At 47.0% G+C, this 23,019-nt stretch overlaps 1 protein-coding gene across 3 annotated transcripts in view; it reads right to left on the reverse strand.

Moving 5' to 3' along the window:
• Positions 1–23,019, reverse strand: part of EML5 (EMAP like 5) — a 209,534-nt gene that overhangs the window by 65,131 nt on the left and 121,384 nt on the right. For all 3 annotated transcript variants that reach the window (XM_075330633.1, XM_075330632.1, XM_075330634.1), the window contains exons 11-15: positions 16,269–16,436; positions 14,329–14,435; positions 11,141–11,259; positions 9,613–9,799; positions 9,296–9,401 (exon numbers count right to left, since the gene is read on the reverse strand). In XM_075330633.1, the coding sequence (XP_075186748.1) occupies positions 9,296–9,401; positions 9,613–9,799; positions 11,141–11,259; positions 14,329–14,435; positions 16,269–16,436 (687 nt within the window). The remainder of the gene's footprint in view (positions 1–9,295; positions 9,402–9,612; positions 9,800–11,140; positions 11,260–14,328; positions 14,436–16,268; positions 16,437–23,019) is intronic.

The following is a 23,019-nucleotide window of genomic DNA, read 5'->3' on the forward strand; positions in this document are numbered from 1 at the left end:
CCTCTATCTATCCCTCTATCTATCTATCTATCTATCTATCTATCTATCTATCCCTCTATCTATCTATCTATCCCTCTATCTATCCCTCTATCTATCTATCCCTCTATCTATCTATCTATCTATCTATCTATCCCTCTATCTATTCCTCTATCTATCTATCTATCTATCCCTCTATCTATCTATCTATCCCTCTATCTATCTATCTATCCCTCTATCTATCTATCCCTATATCTATCTATCTATCCCTCTATCTATCTATCCCTCTATCTATCCCTCTATCTATCTATCTATCTATCCCTCTATCTATTCCTCTATCCCTCTATCTATCTATCTATCCCTATATCTATCTATCTATCCCTCTATCTATCTATCTATCCCTCTATCTATCTATCCCTATATCTATCTATCTATCCCTCTATCTATCTATCCATCCCTATATTTATCTATCTATCCCTCTATCTATCCCTCTATCTATCTATCCCTCTATCTATCCCTCTATCTATCTATCTATCTATCTATCCCTCTATCTATCTATCCCTATATTTATCTATCTATCCCTCTATCTATCTATCCCTCTATCTATCCCTATATTTATCTATCTATCCCTCTATCTATCTATCCCTATATCTATCTATCTATCCCTCTATCTATCTATCCCTCTATCTACCTATCTATCCCTCTATCTATCTATTCCTCTATCTATCTATCTATCTATCTATCCCTCAGATATTTTGACCAAGAGCTTATGATCTAATCTCATACTGAGAGATAAAAGATATGAACCATTGTAATAGAGCAATAGTCTAGACCCCAGAGCTGACAATCTATGGCAGCCTCAGCACTGGATATAGATGAGGATTGTTGACAGTATACAGTCTTGTGATTGTGGTGACGTCCATTTGGTGAGATACTGTCATCACCTGTAGTAACCATTTGATGACGTCGCTCCCGTTCACCTCCATGGTGGTATCCGGGAGGCAGTATATGGGGCGCCATTATGGAGTGTGCATTATGGAGTGTGCATTATGGAGTGTGCATTATGGAGTGTGCATTATGGAGTGTGCATTATGGGGCTCTATTTAGGAGGTTCCTGAGAACACAATCTATCAGAGCTCTCCTGACACATTGTAACGCTTCACCTCTGCGTCTTCCTCGCTCTGATCGCTGCTGTTCACAGTTCGCACCTTTGTTACCAGTAAAATAAAACGTTTTCCCTGAATCCCCGACACGAGGAGGGTAAGAGAACTGACTGCAAATGTGTGCAGAGATGTAATGTATCCGGCAGAGGAGACGTCCCCGGAATAAGAAGAAAGTGGCTATCCAGCAAGAGACGATCCCGTTACATTATATAAAACCGCACGCGCCAATCCCCGCTACATTATATAAAACCGCACGCGCCAAGCCCCGCTATATTATATAAAACCGCACGCGCCAAGCCCCGCTACATTATATAAAACCGCACGCGCCAAGCCCTGCTACATTATATAAAACCGCACGCGCCAAGCCCTGCTACATTATATAAAACCGCACGCACCAATCCCCGCTACATTATATAAAACCGCACGCCAATCACCGCTACATTATATAAAACCGCACGCCAATCCCCGCTACATTATATAAAACCGCACGCCAAGCCCCGCTACATTATATAAAACCGCACGCACCAATCCCCGCTACATTATATAAAACCGCACGCGCCAATCCCCGCTACATTATATAAAACCGCACGCCAATCACCGCTACATTATATAAAACCGCACGCCAATCCCCGCTACATTATATAAAACCGCACGCGCCAAGCCCCGCTACATTATATAAAACCGCACGCCAATCACCGCTACATTATATAAAACCGCACGCCAATCCCCGCTACATTATATAAAACCGCACGCGCCAAGCCCCGCTACATTATATAAAACCGCACGCGCCAAGCCCCGCTACATTATATAAAACCGCACGCCAATCACCGCTACATTATATAAAACCGCACGCCAATCCCCGCTACATTATATAAAACCGCACGCGCCAAGCCCCGCTACATTATATAAAACCGCACGCCAATCCCCGCTACATTATATAAAACCGCACGCCAATCCCCGCTACATTATATAAAACCGCACGCGCCAAGCCCCGCTACATTATATAAAACCGCACGCCAATCACCGCTACATTATATAAAACCGCACGCCAAGCCCTGCTACATTATATAAAACCGCACGCACCAATCCCCGCTACATTATATAAAACCGCACGCACCAATCCCCACTACATTATAGAAAACCGCACGCCAATCCCCGCTACATTATATAAAACCGCACTTCAATCCCCGCTACATTATATAAAACCGCACGCCAATCCCCGCTACATTATATAAAACCGCACGCCAATCACCGCTACATTATATAAAACCGCACACGCCAATCCCCGCTACATTATATAAAACCGCACGCCAATCCCCGCTACATTATATAAAACCGCACGCCAATCACCGCTACATTATATAAAACCGCACACGCCAATCCCCGCTACATTATATAAAACCGCACGCCAATCCCCGCTACATTATATAAAACCGCACGCCAATCACCGCTACATTATATAAAACCGCACACGCCAATCCCCGCTACATTATATAAAACCGCACGCGCCAAGCCCCGCTATATTATATAAAACCGCACGCGCCAAGCCCCGCTACATTATATAAAACCGCACGCGCCAAGCCCCGCTACATTATATAAAACCGCACGCGCCAAGCCCTGCTACATTATATAAAACCGCACGCGCCAATCCCCGCTACATTATATAAAACCGCACGCCAATCACCGCTACATTATATAAAACCGCACGCCAATCCCCGCTACATTATATAAAACCGCACGCGCCAAGCCCCGCTACATTATATAAAACCGCACGCCAATCACCGCTACATTATATAAAACCGCACGCCAATCCCCGCTACATTATATAAAACCGCACGCGCCAAGCCCCGCTACATTATATAAAACCGCACGCGCCAAGCCCCGCTACATTATATAAAACCGCACGCCAATCCCCGCTACATTATATAAAACCGCACGCCAATCCCCGCTACATTATATAAAACCGCACGCGCCAAGCCCCGCTACATTATATAAAACCGCACGCCAATCACCGCTACATTATATAAAACCGCACGCCAAGCCCTGCTACATTATATAAAACCGCACGCACCAATCCCCGCTACATTATATAAAACCGCACGCGCTAATTCCCGCTACATTATATAAAACCGCACGCCAATCCCCGCTACATTATATAAAACCGCACGCCAATCACCGCTACATTATATAAAACCGCACGCACCAATCCCCACTACATTATAGAAAACCGCACGCCAATCCCCGCTACATTATATAAAACCGCACTTCAATCCCCGCTACATTATATAAAACCGCACGCCAATCCCCGCTACATTATATAAAACCGCACGCCAATCACCGCTACATTATATAAAACCGCACACGCCAATCCCCGCTACATTATATAAAACCGCACGCCAATCCCCGCTACATTATATAAAACCGCACGCCAATCACCGCTACATTATATAAAACCGCACACGCCAATCCCCGCTACATTATATAAAACCGCACGCCAATCCCCGCTACATTATATAAAACCACACGACAATCCCCGCTACATTATATAAAACCGCACGCGCCAAGCCCCGCTACATTATATAAAACCGCACGCGCCAAGCCCCGCTACATTATATAAAACCGCACGCCAATCACCGCTACATTATATAAAACCGCACGCCAATCCCCGCTACATTATATAAAACCGCACGCGCCAAGCCCCGCTACATTATATAAAACCGCACGCCAATCACCGCTACATTATATAAAACCGCACGCCAATCCCCGCTACATTATATAAAACCGCACACGCCAAGCCCCGCTACATTATATAAAACCGCACGCGCCAAGCCCCGCTACATTATATAAAACCGCACGCCAATCACCGCTACATTATATAAAACCGCACGCCAAGCCCCGCTACATTATATAAAACCGCACGCACCAATCCCCGCTACATTATATAAAACCGCACGCCAATCCCCGCTACATTATATAAAACCGCACGCCAATCCCCGCTACATTATATAAAACCGCACGCACCAATCCCCACTACATTATATAAAACCGCACGCCAATCCCCGCTACATTATATAAAACCGCACGCACCAATCCCCACTACATTATATAAAACCGCACGCCAATCCCCGCTACATTATATAAAACCGCACGCCAATCCCCGCTACATTATATAAAACCGCACGCACCAATCCCCACTACATTATATAAAACCGCACGCCAATCACCGCTACATTATATAAAACCGCACGCACCAATCCCCACTACATTATATAAAACCGCACGCCAATCCCCGCTACATTATATAAAACCGCACGCCAATCCCCGCTACATTATATAAAACTGCACGCCAATCCCCGCTACATTATATAAAACCGCACGCCAATCCCCGCTACATTATATAAAACCGCACGCACCAATCCCCGCTACATTATATAAAACCGCACTTCAATCCCCGCTACATTATATAAAACCGCACGCCAATCCCCGCTACATTATATAAAACCGCACGCCAATCACCGCTACATTATATAAAACCGCACACGCCAATCCCCGCTACATTATATAAAACCGCACGCCAATCCTCGCTACATTATATAAAACCGCACGCCAATCACCGCTACATTATATAAAACCGCACACGCCAATCCCCGCTACATTATATAAAACCGCACGCCAATCCCCGCTACATTATATAAAACCACACGACAATCCCCGCTACATTATATAAAACCGCACACGCCAATCCCCGCTACATTATATAAAACCCCACGCCAATCCCCGCTACATTATATAAAACCCCACGCCAATCCCCGCTACATTATATGTAACCACTCGCCAATCCCCGCTACATTATATAAAACCGCACACGCCAATCCCCGCTACATTATATATAACCCTACGCCAATCCCCGCTACATTATATAAAACCCCACGCCAATCCCCGCTACATTATATGTAACCACTCGCCAATCCCCGCTACATTATATAAAACCGCACACGCCAATTCCCGCTACATTATATATAACCCTACGCCAATCCCCGCTACATTATATAAAACCACACGACAATCCCCGCTACATTATATATAACCCTACGCCAATCCCCGCTACTTTATACAGTGCCTACAAGTAGTATTCAACCCCCTGCAGATTTAGCAGGTTTGATAAGATGCAAACTTCAAACAAGAGCAGGATTTATTAACAGATGCATAAATCTTACAAACCAACAAGTTATGTTGCTCAGTTAAATTTTAATAAATTTTCAACATAAAAGTGTGGGTCAATTATTAGTCAACCCCTAGGTGTAATATTTTGTGGAATAACCCTTGTTTGCAATTACAGCTAATAATCGTCTTTTATAAGACCTGATCAGGCCGGCACAGGTCTCTGGAGTTATCTTGGCCCACTCCTCCATGCAGATCTTCTCCAAGTTATCTAGGTTCTTTGGGTGTCTCATGTGGACTTTAATCTTGAGCTCCTTCCACATGTTTTCAATTGGGTTAAGGTCAGGAGACTGACTAGGCCACTGCAACACCTTGATTTTTTCCCTCTTGAACCAGGCCTTGGTTTTCTTGGCTGTGTGCTTTGGGTCGTTGTCTTGTTGGAAGATGAAATGACGACCCATCTTAAGATCCTTGATGGAGGAGCGGAGGTTCTTGGCCAAAATCTCCAGGTAGGCCGTGATATCCATCTTCGCATGGATGCGGACCAGATGGCCAGGCCCCTTGGCTGAGAAAAAGCCCCACAGCATGATGCTGCCACCGCCATGCTTGACTGTAGGGATGGTATTCTTGGGGTCGTATGCAGTGCCATCCAGTCTCCAAACGTCACGTGTGTGGTTGGCACCAAAGATCTCGATCTTGGTCTCATCAGACCAGAAAAACTTGAACCAGTCTGTCTCAGAGTCCTCCAAGTGATCATGAGCAAACTGTAGACGAGCCTTGACATGACGCTTCGTCTGGAACGGAGACCATTGCGGTGGAGTATGTTACTTATGGTATTGACTGAAACCAATGTCCCCACTGCCATGAGATCTTCCCGGAGCTCCTTCCTTGTTGTCCTTGGGTTACCCTTGACTCTTCGGACAAGCCTGGCCTCGGCACGGGAGGAAACTTTCAAAGGCTGTCCAGGCCGTGGAAGGCTAACAGTAGTTCCATAAGCCTTCCACTTCCGGATGATGCTCCCAACAGTGGAGACAGGTAGGCCCAACTCCTTGGAAAGGGTTTTGTACCCCTTGCCAGCCTTGTGACCCTCCACGATCTTGTCTCTGGGTGTGTGCGCACGTTGCTTTTTACCTGCTTTTTACCTGCTTTTTTGCTGCTTTTTCTTCTGCGCTGTTTAATGCCAAAATGGATGTGTTCTTCTATTCAAGCAAAGTCTATGGGAATTTGGGTTTCTTGTTCACACTATGTTGTTCAAAATGCTGCCTTTTTGTGGCAGAACTTTGGTCAAAAACTCAGCTTTGCAGTGCAAAACCCAAATGGCAAAAACAATTGACATGTTGCTTCTTTGAAAAGCTGAGTTTTTGACCAAAGTTCTGCCTCAAAAAAGCAGGATTTTGAACAACATAGTGTGAACAAGAAACCCAAATTCCCATAGACTTTGCTTGAATAGAAGAACACATCCATTTTGGCATTAAACAGCGCAGAAGAAAAAGCAGCAAAAAAGCAGGTAAAAAGCAGGTAAAAAGCAACGTGCGCACATACCCTCTGATGGCCTTGGAATGCTCCTTTGTCTTTCCCATGTTGACCAAGTATGAGTGCTGTTCACAAGTTTGGGGAGGGTCTTAATTAGTCAGAAAAGGCTGGAAAAAGAGATAATTAATCCAAACATGTGAAGCTCATTGTTCTTTGTGCCTGAAATACTTCTTAATACTTTAGGGGAACCAAACAGAATTCTGGTGGTTTGAGAGGTTGAATAATAAATGACTCTCTGAATAAACTTTTCACAATTTAAAAAAAAAATAAAAAAAGAAATAACATTCTTTTTTGCTGCATTTCACACTTCCAGGCTGATCTACAGTCCAAATGTCACAATGCCAAGTTATTCCGAATGTGTAAACCTGATAAATCTGCAGGGGGTTGAATACTACTTGTAGGCACTGTATGTAACCCCACGCCAATCCCCGCTACATTATATGTAACCACGCACCAAACCCCGCTACATTATATGTAACCACGCACCAAACCCCGCTACATTATATGTAACCACGCACCAAACCCCGCTACATTATATGTAACCACGCACCAAACCCCGCTACATTATATGTAACCACGCACCAAACCCCGCTACATTATATGTAACCACGCACCAAACCCCGCTACATTATATGTAACCATGCACCAAACCCCGCTACATTATATGTAACCACGCACCAAACCCCGCTACATTATATGTAACCATGCACCAAACCCCGCTACATTATATGTAACCACGCACCAAACCCCGCTACATTATATGTAACCACGCACCAAACCACGCTACATTATATGTAACCATGCACCAAACCCCGCTACATTATATGTAACCACGCACCAAATCCCGCTACATTATATGTAACCATGCACCAAACCCCGCTACATTATATGTAACCACGCACCAAACCCCGCTACATTATATGTAACCATGCACCAAACCCCGCTACATTATATGTAACCACGCACCAAACCCCGCTACATTATATGTAACCACGCGCTTCCCGGGTGTTTAATACTAATGAGAGACACACAACAGAAAACAACTAGCGGCAAAGACATGAATTAAAGGGCCGGCGCCGTCTCCAGGAAAGAAAGTGGGATCATCAGATAAGAAAAAGTTCTGCAGCTTTCTCGGTCACTGTCATTGGATCTGTCCTAATGGATGATTACATTGTGAAGTGTGAACTTAGTCTTAGGGTATGAGATAGTTTAGGGGCAGTTTGGGATCTCATCAGGTTTGGCATTAAGCTGGGTTTACACACTGCAACATCTCAAACGATATCGCTGTAACGTCACCGGTTTTGTGACGCAATAGCGATGTTGTTTGCGATGTTGCAGTGTGTGACACACATCAGCTCCTGGCCCCTGCTGTGAAGTTGTAATCGTTACAAATCGTTCAGGACCATTCCTAGGTCCTTTGTTTCCCGCTGTGCAGCATGCATCGCTGGAAAGTTTCAGTGTGTGAAGACTTTGCAGCGACTTTGTAAGCAACTTCCCTTTCAAAAAGCTGCTTATCAACGTCCCCAACAACCAGCTAGGTCGCTCTGCAGGTCCGGATCGCTGTTGCGTTGTTGGCCAGGTTTGCCTGTTTGACAACTCACCAGAGACTTAGCAGAGACTTAGGGAGGTCGCTGTTACGTCACAAAACCGGTGACGTTACAGCGATGTACTTTGCGACGTTGCAGTGTGTAAACCCAGCTTAAGGCTTAGACTGATACTAGATCTATGTTTCCAGTCACTGACAGCAAGCAGAGAAAATAATAAAACACAAAGTTTATCAGAAAGTTGCAGAGCCGTTAATTATATGAAGATTACAGTAGACTAATCGCAGTGCCTTTAACCTGTATGGGAGATTTTCTGCCGCCTTCCCTTTAACCTGTATAAGAGATTTTCTGCCGCCATCCCTTTAACCTGTATGGGAGATTTTCTGCCACCGTCCCTTTAACCTGTATGGGAGATTTTCTGCCGCCTTCCCTTTAACCTGTATGGGAGATTTACTGCCACCGTCCCTTTAACCTGTATGGGAGATTTTCTGCCACCGTCCCTCTAGCCTGTATGGCAGATTTTCTGCTGCCGTCCCTTTAACCTGTATGGGAGATTTTCTGCCGCCGTCCCTTTAACCTGTATGGCAGATTTTCTGCCGCCGTCCCTTTAACCTGTATGGGAGATTTTCGGCCGCCGTCCCTTTAACCTGTATGGGAGATTTTCGGCCGCCGTCCCTTTAACCTGTATGGGAGATTTTGTGCCGCCGTCCCTTTAACCTGTATGGGAGATTTTGTGCCACCGTCCCTTTAACCTGTATGGGAGATTTTGTGCCGCCGTCCCTTTAACCTGTATGGGAGAATTTCTGCTGCCGTCCCTTTAACCTGTATGGGAGATTTTGTGCCGCCGTCCCTTTAACCTGTATGAGAGATTTTCGGCCGCCGTCCCTTTAACCTGTATGGCAGATTTTGTGCCGTCACCTGAGAAGTCCACGGCGCACACCCCGAACTGGTGATGTCCCTTCAGCACTGACAGAGGTTTGATTGTCTCGCAGTCCCAGATGTGGACGGTGCTGTCTCTTCCCACCTGCCAGACATGAAAGCAGAGTTGTCAGATGCTGCGTCCCCTCCCCCGCTCTCACATTCATAGGTAACACCATACACCGTGTCCGGCAGCTGCCGCCAGATCCATCACTAGTGTCCATTCTGCTGGAGATTTGCCGCCGCTCAGAGCCAGTCTGCTGCTCCTAAAGCTCCCAATAACTGGGTGTTTTATCAAACCCGGGAACAGAACGTACCTGACCGGTGGCTACATAATCCTTCAGGGGGTGAATGGCCAGGCAGAGAATATCATCCGTGTGGCCCAAATAAAACCTCTGCGTGTTCTGCTGCCGGTTATACACCACTCCGATGGCCGCAACGTGGTAAACGATCTCCCCCGTCTGGGTGTAAAAGAGGTTGCTCCGGCAGTCGTAGCCCCGATACCTGCAGGAACAGCGGAGGTCGCACTCAGACTTCCAACTGCTGTGCTGCACCGCTATACAACTCCTATACTGCACCGCTATACAACTCCTATACTGCACCGCTATACAACTCCTATACTGCACCGCTATACAACTCCTATACTGCACCGCTATACAACTCCTATACTGCACCGCTATACAACTCCTATATTGCACCGCTATACAGCTCCTATACTGCACCGCTATAAAACTCCTATACTGCACCGCTATACAACTCCTATATTGCATCCCTATACAACTTCTATACTGCACTGCTATACAACTCCTATATTGCATCCCTATACAACTCCCATACTGCACCGCTATACAACTCCTATACTGCACCGCTATACAACTCCTATACTGCACCCCTATACAACTCCTATACTGCACCCCTATACAACTCCTATACTGCACCCCTATACAACTCCTATACTGCACCGCTATACAACTCCTATACTGCACCGCTATACAACTCCTATACTGCACCGCTATACAACTCCTATACTGCACCGCTATACAACTCCTATACTGCACCGCTATACAACTCCTATACTGCACCGCTATACAACTCCTATACTGCACCGCTATACAACTCCTATATTGCACCGCTATACAACTCCTATACTGCACCCCTATACAACTCCTATACTGCACCGCTATACAACTCCTATACTGCACCCCTATACAACTCCTATACTGCACCGCTATACAACTCCTATATTGCACCGCTATACAACTCCTATACTGCACCGCTATACAATTCCTATACTGCACTGCTATACAACTCCTATACTGCACTGCTATACAACTCCTATACTGCACCGCTATACAACTCCTATACTGCACCGCTATACAACTCCTATACTGCACCGCTATACAACTCCTATATTGCACCGCTATACAACTCCTATACTGCACCCCTATACAACTCCTATACTGCACCGCTATACAACTCCTATACTGCACCCCTATACAACTCCTATACTGCACCGCTATACAACTCCTATATTGCACCGCTATACAACTCCTATACTGCACCGCTATACAACTCCTATATTGCACCGCTATACAACTCCTATACTGCACCGCTATACAATTCCTATACTGCACCGCTATACAACTCCTATACTGCACCGCTATACAACTCCTATACTGCACCGCTATACAACTCCTATACTGCACCGCTATACAACTCCTATACTGCACCGCTATACAACTCCTATACTGCACCGCTATACAACTCCTATACTGCACCGCTATACAACTCCTATACTGCACTGCTATACATTCACTATATGACTCGTGGACCACCACCGCCTACCCGTGCACAAAGTGCAGGCGGATGCTGTTGACGGGCGCGCGCTCCTTCCTCTTAGAAGAAGCACTTCTGTGTTTGTCTTTGCATTGCTCTTTAAGTTGAGGTAGATCTTCTTTATAAACCTGGAAAAAGAAAAGGAAGAATCCTGAGACCGGAGGCGGCGCGCGAGGTTGTCAGACTGCTGACAACCAGCCTGTATACATGTGCGGGAGGTTGTCAGAGCAGCTCATCTATTACTGCTGACAACCAGCCTGTATACATGTGCGGGAGGTTGTCAGAGCAGCTCATCTATTACTGCTGACAACCAGCCTGTATACATGTGCGGGAGGTTGTCAGAGCAGCTCATCTATTACTGCTGACAACCAGCCTGTATACATGTGCGGGAGGTTGTCAGAGCAGCTCATCTATTACTGCTGACAACCAGCCTCTATACATGTGCGGGAGGTTGTCAGAGCAGCTCATCTATTACTGCTGACAACCAGCCTGTATACATGTGTGCGAGGTTGTCAGACCAGCTCAACTATTACTGCTGACAACCAGCCTGTATACATGTGTGGGAGGTTGTCAGCCCAGCTCATCTATTACTGCTGACAACCAGCCTGTATACATGTGTGGGAGGTTGTCAGACCAGCTCATCTATTACTGCTGACAACCAGCCTGTATACATGTGTGGGAGGTTGTCAGAGCAGCTCATCTATTACTGCTGACAACCAGCCTGTATACATGTGCGGGAGGTTGTCAGAGCAGCTCATCTATTACTGCTGACAACCAGCCTGTATACATGTGCGGGAGGTTGTCAGAGCAGCTCATCTATTACTGCTGACAACCAGCCTGTATACATGTGCGGGAGGTTGTCAGAGCAGCTCATCTATTACTGCTGACAACCAGCCTCTATACATGTGCGGGAGGTTGTCAGAGCAGCTCATCTACTACTGCTGACAACCAGCCTGTATACATGTGCGCGAGGTTGTCAGAGCAGCTCATCTATTACTGCTGACAACCAGCCTCTATACATGTGCGGGAGGTTGTCAGAGCAGCTCATCTACTACTGCTGACAAGCAGCCTGTATACATGTGCGGGAGGTTGTCAGAGCAGTTCATCTATTACTGCTGACAACCAGCCTGTATACATGTGCGGGAGGTTGTCAGAGCAGCTCATCTATTACTGCTGACAACCAGCCTGTATACATGTGCGGGAGGTTGTCAGAGCAGTTCATCTATTACTGCTGACAACCAGCCTGTATACATGTGCGGGAGGTTGTCAGAGCAGCTCATCTATTACTGCTGACAACCAGCCTGTATACATGTGTGGGAGGTTGTCAGAGCAGCTCATCTATTACTGCTGACAACCAGCCTGTATACATGTGCGGGAGGTTGTCAGAGCAGTTCATCTATTACTGCTGACAACCAGCCTGTATACATGTGCGGGAGGTTGTCAGAGCAGCTCATCTATTACTGCTGACAACCAGCCTGTATACATGTGTGGGAGGTTGTCAGAGCAGCTCATCTATTACTGCTGACAACCAGCCTGTATACATGTGCGGGAGGTTGTCAGAGCAGCTCATCTACTACTGCTGACAACCAGCCTGTATACATGTGCGGGAGGTTGTCAGCCCAGCTCATCTATTACTGCTGACAACCAGCCTGTACACATGTGCGGGAGGTTGTCAGAGCAGCTCATCTATTACTGCTGACAACCAGCCTGTATACATGTGCGGGAGGTTGTCAGAGCAGCTCATCTATTACTGCTGACAACCAGCCTGTATACATGTGCGGGAGGTTGTCAGCCCAGCTCATCTACTACTGCTGACAACCAGCCTGTATACATGTGCGGGAGGTTGTCAGACCAGCTCATCTATTACTGCTGACAACCAGCCTGTATACATGTGCGGGAGGTTGTCAGACCAGCTCATCTATTACTGCTGACAACCAGCCTGTATACATGTGCGGGAGGTTGTCAGACCAGCTCATCTATTACTGCTGACAACCAGCCTGTATACATGTGTGGGAGGTTGTCAGAGCAGCTCATCTATTACTGCTGACAACCAGCCTGTATACATGTGCGGGAGGTTGTCAGCCCAGCTCATCTATTACTGCTGACAACCAGCCTGTATACATGTGTGGGAGGTTGTCAGAGCAGCTCATCTATTACTGCTGACAACCAGCCTGTATACATGTGTGGGAGGTTGTCAGAGCAGCTCATCTACTACTGCTGACAACCAGCCTGTATACATGTGCGGGAGGTTGTCAGCCCAGCTCATCTATTACTGCTGACAACCAGCCTGTACACATGTGCGGGAGGTTGTCAGAGCAGCTCATCTATTACTGCTGACAACCAGCCTGTATACATGTGCGGGAGGTTGTCAGAGCAGCTCATCTATTACTGCTGACAACCAGCCTGTATACATGTGCGGGAGGTTGTCAGCCCAGCTCATCTATTACTGCTGACAACCAGCCTGTACACATGTGCGGGAGGTTGTCAGACCAGTTCATCTATTACTGCTGACAACCAGCCTGTATACATGTGCGGGAGGTTGTCAGCCCAGCTCATCTACTACTGCTGACAACCAGCCTGTATACATGTGCGCGAGGTTGTCAGAGCAGCTCATCTATTACTGCTGACAACCAGCCTGTATACATGTGCGGGAGGTTGTCAGACCAGCTCATCTATTACTGCTGACAACCAGCCTGTATACATGTGTGGGAGGTTGTCAGAGCAGCTCATCTATTACTGCTGACAACCAGCCTGTATACATGTGCGGGAGGTTGTCAGCCCAGCTCATCTACTACTGCTGACAACCAGCCTGTATACATGTGTGGTAGGTTGTCAGCCCCGCTCATCTATTACTGCTGACAACCAGCCTGTATACATGTGTGGTAGGTTGTCAGCCCAGCTCATCTATTACTGCTGACAACCAGCCTGTATACATGTGTGGTAGGTTGTCAGCCCCGCCCCCTGGTGATGACATCAGTAACAGCTTGTAATAACATATAATGAATTATTAAAGGGACGGCTCTGGCAGCAGCCTGCAGGTAGAAAGGAGACCGCCTGTGACCCAGCTCCTGGCCCTGATCCTGAGCCACCTGGTGCCGTGTGTCACATCATAAACCTGACACCTGGCGGTCATGATATAATACCGCTATACAATGCATGATACGCAGCACGCTGGAGGGGGGGGGTCAGTGATTTACCTGCCGCCGGTACGTCATCTGCGTCTCCTGCTCGATCTCAGAGTCCAGCTCTGGGACATCGGACTGCTCCGAATCCGATTCATCACTGTTAGAATCTATCAGACTCTCTGAGGAGACGGAAGGAAATGATAGAATATCACAGCCGGTCACTGCATGCTGGGACTTGTGGTCTCCACACTGGACAGGTCACAGCCGGTCACAGCATGCTGGGACTTGTGGTCTCCACACTGGACAGGTCACAGCCGGTCACTGCATGCTGTGACTTGTGGTCTCCACACTGGACAGGTCACAGCCGGTCACAGCATGCTGGGACTTGTGGTCTCCACACTGGACAGGTCACAGCCGGTCACTGCATGCTGGGACTTGTGGTCTCCACATTGGACAGGTCACAGCCGGTCACAGCATGCTGGGACTTGTGGTCTTCACACTGGACAGGTCACAGCCGGTCACGCAGCACCGGTGTTCAGTGCAACATTCATTCATCCATCCATCATTCATTATTCATTCATGGTTCAATCATCCATTGTTCCTCCTTCCATTGTTCATCCAGCCATCGTTCCACTATTCAACATTCTTCCATCCATCCTTTATTAAACATTCATTCCATTGTTCATTCATCCAGCCATCGTTTCTCATTATGTCTTCCATCACTCATCCACCCACGCTCATCCATCCCGCCATCCTTCTCTCCGTGTATATACCCACGCTCATCCATCCCGCCATCCTTCTCTCCGTGTATCCACCCACGCTCATCCATCCCGCCATCCTTCTCGCCGTGTATCCACCCACGCTCATCCATCCCGCCATCCTTCTCTCCGTGTATATACCCACGCTCATCCATCCCGCCATCCTTCTCGCCGTGTATCCACCCACGCTCATCCATCCCGCCATCCTTCTCTCCGTGTATATACCCACGCTCATCCATCCCGCCATCCTTCTCTCCGTGTATCCACCCACGCTCATCCATCCCGCCATCCTTCTCGCCGTGTATCCACCCACGCTCATCCATCCCGCCATCCTTCTCTCCGTGTATATACCCACGCTCATCCATCCCGCCATCCTTCTCGCCGTGTATCCACCCACGCTCATCCATCCCGCCATCCTTCTCGCCGTGTATATACCCACGCTCATCCATCCCGCCATCCTTCTCGCCGTGTATCCACCCACGCTCATCCATCCCGCCATCCTTCTCTCCGTGTATATACCCACGCTCATCCATCCCGCCATCCTTCTCTCCGTGTATCCACCCACGCTCATCCATCCCGCCATCCTTCTCGCCGTGTATCCACCCACGCTCATCCATCCCGCCATCCTTCTCTCCGTGTATATACCCACGCTCATCCATCCCGCCATCCTTCTCGCCGTGTATCCACCCACGCTCATCCATCCCGCCATCCTTCTCTCCGTGTATATACCCACGCTCATCCATCCCACCATCCTTCTCTCCGTGTATCCACCCACGCTCATCCATCCCGCCATCCTTCTCGCCGTGTATCCACCCACGCTCATCCATCCCGCCATCCTTCTCTCCGTGTATATACCCACGCTCATCCATCCCGCCATCCTTCTCGCCGTGTATCCACCCACGCTCATCCATCCCGCCATCCTTCTCTCCGTGTATCCACCCACGTTCATCCATCCCGCCATCCTTCTCGCCGTGTATCCACCCACGCTCATCCATCCCGCCATCCTTCTCTCCGTGTATCCACCCACGCTCATCCATCCCGCCATCCTTCTCTCCGTGTATCCACCCACGGTCATCCATCCCGCCAGCCTTCTCTCCGTGTATCCACCCATGCTCATCCATCCCGCCATCCTTCTCTCCGTGTATCCACCCACACTCATCCATCCCGCCATCCTTCTCTCCGTGTATCCACCCACACTCATCCATCCCGCCAGCCTTCTCTCCGTCTATCCACCCACACTCAGTCTGTACTCACCTTGCGGAGCGATGTGCAGCGCATCTTTCAATTTTCGGTCAGGAATAAACTTCCACTGAAACACGGAGTGATCAGCGCCACCAACGGAAATAATCCACTGATAGTCGTGTGACCATCGCACACTGGTGACATGAGCGGAGTGACCCAGATATTTCCTGAACTTTGCTCCTGGAAACAAAAAAAATAAATAAATAATTGAAATGTGTATGAAGATCAGTGCCACGTGCTCCCTGCCCCGCCACTGTGTGAGCATAGTCCTCCCACTATGTACAATCCATGGCTGGCCACACAATCAGCATACACCTCTCCTGAAATACTCTGTGATGCTGGAAGCCTTGGTCTCCCCCGACAAGGCGTTTGTGTTCTCTCACAAGACTCTGTTCCCTCTGAAAATCCTCTGTGCTGCTGTGACTCTGCTCCTGTCATTACATAATCTCAGCCTGTACATATATAAATATATACAGGAGGTGCCCAAGTTACACCGGCTGTACATATATAATTATATACAGGAGATGCCCGGGTTACACCGGCTGTACATATATAATTATATACAGGAAATGCCCAGGTTATAGCGGCTGTACATATATAATTATATACAGGAGATGCCCAGGTTATACCGGCTGTACATATATAATTATATACAGGAGATGCCCAGGTTATACCGGCTGTACATGTATAATTATATACAGGAGATGTCCAGGTTATACCGGCTGTACATATATAATTATATACAGGAGATGCCCAGGTTATACCGGCTGTACATATATAATTATATACAGGAGATGCCCGGGTTATACCGGCTGTACATATATAATTATATACAGGGGATACTCAGGTTATACCGGCTGTACATATATAATTATATACAGGAGATGCCCAGGTTATACCAGCTGTACATATATAATTATATACAGGGGATACTCAGGTTATACCGGCTGTACATATATAATTATATACAGGAGATGGCCAGGTTATAGCGGCTGTACATATATAATTATATACAGGAGATGCCCAGGTTATACCGGCTGTACATATATAATTATATACAGGAGATGCCCGGGTTATACCGGCTGTACATATATAATTATATACAGGAGATGCCCAGGTTACACCGGCTGTACATATATAATTATATACAGGAGATGCCCAGGTTACACCGGCTGTACATATATAATTATATACAGGAGATGCCCAGGTTACACCGGCTGTACATATATAATTATATACAGGAGATGCCCAGGTTATACCGGCTGTACATATATAATTATATACAGGAGATGCCCGGGTTACACCGGCTGTACATATATAATTATATACAGGAGATGCCCGGGTTATACCAGCTGTACATATATAATTATATACAGGAGATGCCCGGGTTATACCGGCTGTACATATATAATTATATACAGGAGATGCCCAGGTTACACCGGCTGTACATATATAATTATATACAGGAGATGTCCAGGTTACACCGGCTGTACATATATAATTATATACAGGAGATGCCCAGGTTATACCGGCTGTACATATATAATTACATACAGGAGATGCCCAGGTTACACCGGCTGTACATATATAATTATATACAGGAGATGCCCAGGTTATACCGGCTGAACATATATATTTATATACAGGAGATGGCCAGGTTACACCGGCTGTACATATATAATTATATACAGGAGATGCCCAGGTTATACCGGCTGTACATATATAATTATATACAGGAGATGCCCAGGTTATACCGGCTGTACATATATAATTATATACAGGAGATGCCCTGGTTATACCGGCTGTACATATATAATTATATACAGGAGATGCCCGGGTTATACCGGCTGTACATATATAATTATATACAGGAGATGTCCAGGTTACACCGGCTGTACATATATAATTATATACAGGAGATGCCCAGGTTATACCGGCTGTACATATATAATTATATACAGGAGATGCCCTGGTTATACCGGCTGTACATATATAATTATATACAGGAGATGCCCGGGTTATACCGGCTGTACATATATAATTATATACAGGAGATGTCCAGGTTACACCGGCTGTACATATATAATTATATACAGGAGATGCCCAGGTTATACCGGCTGTACATATATAATTATATACAGGAGATGCCCGGGTTATACCGGCTGTACATATATAATTATATACAGGAGATGCCCAGGTTATACCAGCTGTACATATATAATTATATACAGGAGATGCCCAGGTTATACCGGCTGTACATATATAATTATATACAGGAGATGCCCGGGTTATACCGGCTGTACATATATAATTATATACAAGAGATGCCCAGGTTATACCAGCTGTACATATGTAATTATATACAGGAGATGCCCAGGTTATACCGGCTGTACATATATAATTATATACAGGAGATGCCCAGGTTATACCAGCTGTACATATATAATTATATACAGGAGATGCTCGGGTTATACCGGCTGTACATATATAATTATATACAGGAGATGCCCGGGTTATACCGGCTGTACATATATAATTATATACAGGAGATGCCCAGGTTATACCGGCTGTACATATATAATTATATACAGGAGATGCCCAGGTTATACCGGCTGTACATATATAATTATATACAGGAGATGCCCAGGTTATACCAGCTGTACATATATAATTATATACAGGAGATGCCCGGGTTATACCGGCTGTACATATATAATTATATACAGGAGATGCCCAGGTTATACCGGCTGTACATATATAATTATATACAGGAGATGTCCAGGTTATACCGGCTGTACATATGTAATTATATACAGGAGATGCCCGGGTTATACCGGCTGTACATATATAATTATATACAGGAGATGCCCAGATTATACCGGCTGTACATATATAATTATATACAGGAGATGCCCAGGTTATACCGGCTGTACATATATAATTATATACAGGAGATGTCCAGGTTATACCAGCTGTACATATATAATTATATACAGGAGATGTCCAGGTTATACCGGCTGTACATATATAATTATATACAGGAGATGCCCAGGTTATACCGGCTGTACATATATAATTATATACAGGAGATGCCCGGGTTATACCGGCTGTACATATATAATTATATACAGGAGATGCCCAGGTTATACCGGCTGTACATATATAATTATATACAGGAGATGTCCAGGTTATACCGGCTGTACATATATAATTATATACAGGAGATGCCCGGGTTATACCGGCTGTACATATATAATTATATACAGGAGATGTCCAGGTTATACCAGCTGTACATATATAATTATATACAGGAGATGTCCAGGTTATACCGGCTGTACATATATAATTATATACAGGAGATGTCCAGGTTATACTGGCTGTACATATATAATTATATACAGGAGATACCCAGGTTATACCAGCTGTACATATATAATTATATACAGGAGATGCCCAGGTTATACCGGCTGTACATATATAATTATATACAGGACATGCCCAGGTTATACCGGCTGTACATATATAATTACCGTATTTTTCGCTTTATAAGACGCACTTTTCCTCCCCAAATTTTGGGAGGAAAATGGGGGGTGCGTCTTATAAAGCGGTAGCGGGGGGGGGGTCCTGTCTGAGGCGATCGGGCGGCCGGGTGCCTGTGGCTGCATGCAAGCGGCCGGGTACCTGTACTTGCGTGCAGCGGCAGCCGGGTACCCGTGGCTGTGTGCGGGCGGCAGCGGGTGCTGTGTGGGGTCGGCAGCCGGGTACCTGTGCTTGCATGCGGTGGCAGACGGGTACCCATGGCTGTGTGCGGGCGGCAGCCGGGTGCTGTGTGCGAGCGGCAGTCGGGTGCCCGTGCGGGCGGCAGCCGGCTGCCGCCCTCACACAGGTACCCGGCTGCCGCCCTCACACAGTTACCCCGCTGCCGCCCGCACACAGCCATGGGTACCCGGCTGCCACCGCACGCAAGCACAGGTACCCGGCGGCTTGTACGCAGGGTGGGCGGGCAGCCTGCTGGCATGGGGGCGGGCGGCTGTGCAGCTTACCAGTTGTCCGCGGTCCCACTTTCAAATGATGGCGCCGGTGGAGCTCTTGGATGAGAGCTCCATCTGCGCACGCGCTGCTCCGGGAGTCAGCGCGTGCGCAGATGGAGCCCTTGGATGAGAGCTCCATCTGCGCATGCGTCGCTCCGGGCGCCATTACTTGAATCGGGACCGCGGACACACTCCACCACTGAGCCGTCGCCGCCGCTCCCACCACTGAGCCATCGCCGCCGCTCCCACCACTGAGCCGTCGCCGCCGCTGCCACCACTGAACCGGGACCGCGGACACACTCCACCACTGAGCAGTCCCTGCCGCTGCCACCACTGAGCAGTTGCCGCCGCTCCCACCACTGAGCCGTCGCCGCCACTCCCACCACTGAGCCGTCGCCGCCGCTGCCACCACTGAACCGGGACCGCGGACACACTCCACCACTGAGCAGTCCCTGCCGCTGCCACCACTGAGCAGTTGCCGCCGCTCCCACCACTGAGCCGTCGCCGCCACTCCCACCACTGAGCCGTCGCCGCCGCTGCCACCACTGAACCGGGACCGCAGACACACTCCACCACTGAGCAGTCCCTGCCACCACTGAGCAGTCGCCACCGCCGCTGCCACCACTGAACCGGGACCGCGGACACACTCCACCACTGAGCAGTCCCTGCCACCACTGAGCAGTCGCCGCCGCCACTGCCACCACTGAACCGGGACCGCGGACACTCACTGCACCGGCCTGCTGCACGGCTCACCCGCCACGGCTGCTGCCGCCACCACGGACCCCACGGATCCTGCCACCGCGGACGCCACCGCGCCTGCAACCACGGATGCCACGGCACCTGCAACCAAGGACCCCGCTGCCACTGACCTGCCGCGCCTGCCAGCACAACCTGTGCCTCCTGTGACCCCGCTTCACCACCACTGCTGCCCCCCTCCGGTAAGAGAACACCGGAGTATAAGACAGACCCCATTTTTCTTTTTTTTACCTTTTTCTATGTCTAAGTTTGGGGTGCGTCTTATATTCCGGTGCGTCTTATAAAGCGAAAAATACGGTATATACAGGAGATGCCCAGGTTATACCGGCTGTACATATATAATTATATACAGGAGATGCCCAGGTTATACCGGCTGTACATATATAATTATATACAGGAGATGCCCAGGTTATACCGGCTGTACATATATAATTATATACAGGAGATGCCCGGGTTATACCGGCTGTACATATATAATTATATACAGGAGATGCCCAGGTTATACCAGCTGTACACATATAATTATATACAGGAGATGTCCAGGTTATACCAGCTGTACATATATAATTATATACAGGAGATGCCCAGGTTATACCGGCTGTACATATATAATTATATACAGGAGATGCCCAGGTTATACAGGCTGTACATATATAATTGTATACAGGAGATGCCCAGGTTATACCGGCTGTACATATATAATTATATACAGGAGATGCCCAGGTTATACCTGCTGTACATATATAATTATATACAGGAGATGTCCAGGTTATACCAGCTGTACATATATAATTATATACAGGAGATGCCCAGGTTATACCGGCTGTACATATATAATTATATACAGGAGATGCCCAGGTTATACCAGCTGTACATATATAATTATATACAGGAGATGCCCAGGTTATACCAGCTGTACATATATAATTATATACAGGAGATGCCCGGGTTATACCGGCTGTACATATATAATTATATACAGGGGATGCCCAGGTTATACCGGCTGTACATATATAATTATATACAGGAGATGCCCAGGTTATACCGGCTGTACATATATAATTATATACAGGAGATGCCCGGGTTATACCGGCTGTACATATATAATTATATACAGGAGATGCCCAGGTTATACCAGCTGTACACATATAATTATATACAGGAGACGCCCAGGTTATACCGGCTGTACATATATAATTATATACAGGAGATGCCCAGGTTATACCAGCTGTACACATATAATTATATACAGGAGACGCCCAGGTTATACCGGCTGTACATATATAATTATATACAGGAGATGTCCAGGTTATACCAGCTGTACATATATAATTATATACAGGAGATGCCCAGGTTATACCGGCTGTACATATATAATTATATACAGGAGATGCCCAGGTTATACAGGCTGTACATATATAATTGTATACAGGAGATGCCCAGGTTATACCGGCTGTACATATATAATTATATACAGGAGATGCCCAGGTTATACCGGCTGTACATATATAATTATATACAGGAGATGTCCAGGTTATACCAGCTGTACATATATAATTATATACAGGAGATGCCCAGGTTATACCGGCTGTACATATATAATTATATACAGGAGATGCCCAGGTTATACCAGCTGTACATATATAATTATATACAGGAGATGCCCAGGTTATACCAGCTGTACATATATAATTATATACAGGAGATGCCCGGGTTATACCGGCTGTACATATATAATTATATACAGGGGATGCCCAGGTTATACCGGCTGTACATATATAATTATATACAGGAGATGCCCAGGTTATACCAGCTGTACATATATAATTATATACAGGAGATGCCCAGGTTATACTGGCTGTACATATATAATTATATACAGGAGATGGCCAGGTTATACCGGCTGTACATATATAATTATATACAGGAGATGCCCGGGTTATACCAGCTGTAAATATATAATTATATACAGGAGA

Source organism: Anomaloglossus baeobatrachus, chromosome 12 (assembly GCF_048569485.1).
Source record: "Anomaloglossus baeobatrachus isolate aAnoBae1 chromosome 12, aAnoBae1.hap1, whole genome shotgun sequence".
NCBI lineage: Eukaryota > Metazoa > Chordata > Amphibia > Anura > Aromobatidae > Anomaloglossus > Anomaloglossus baeobatrachus.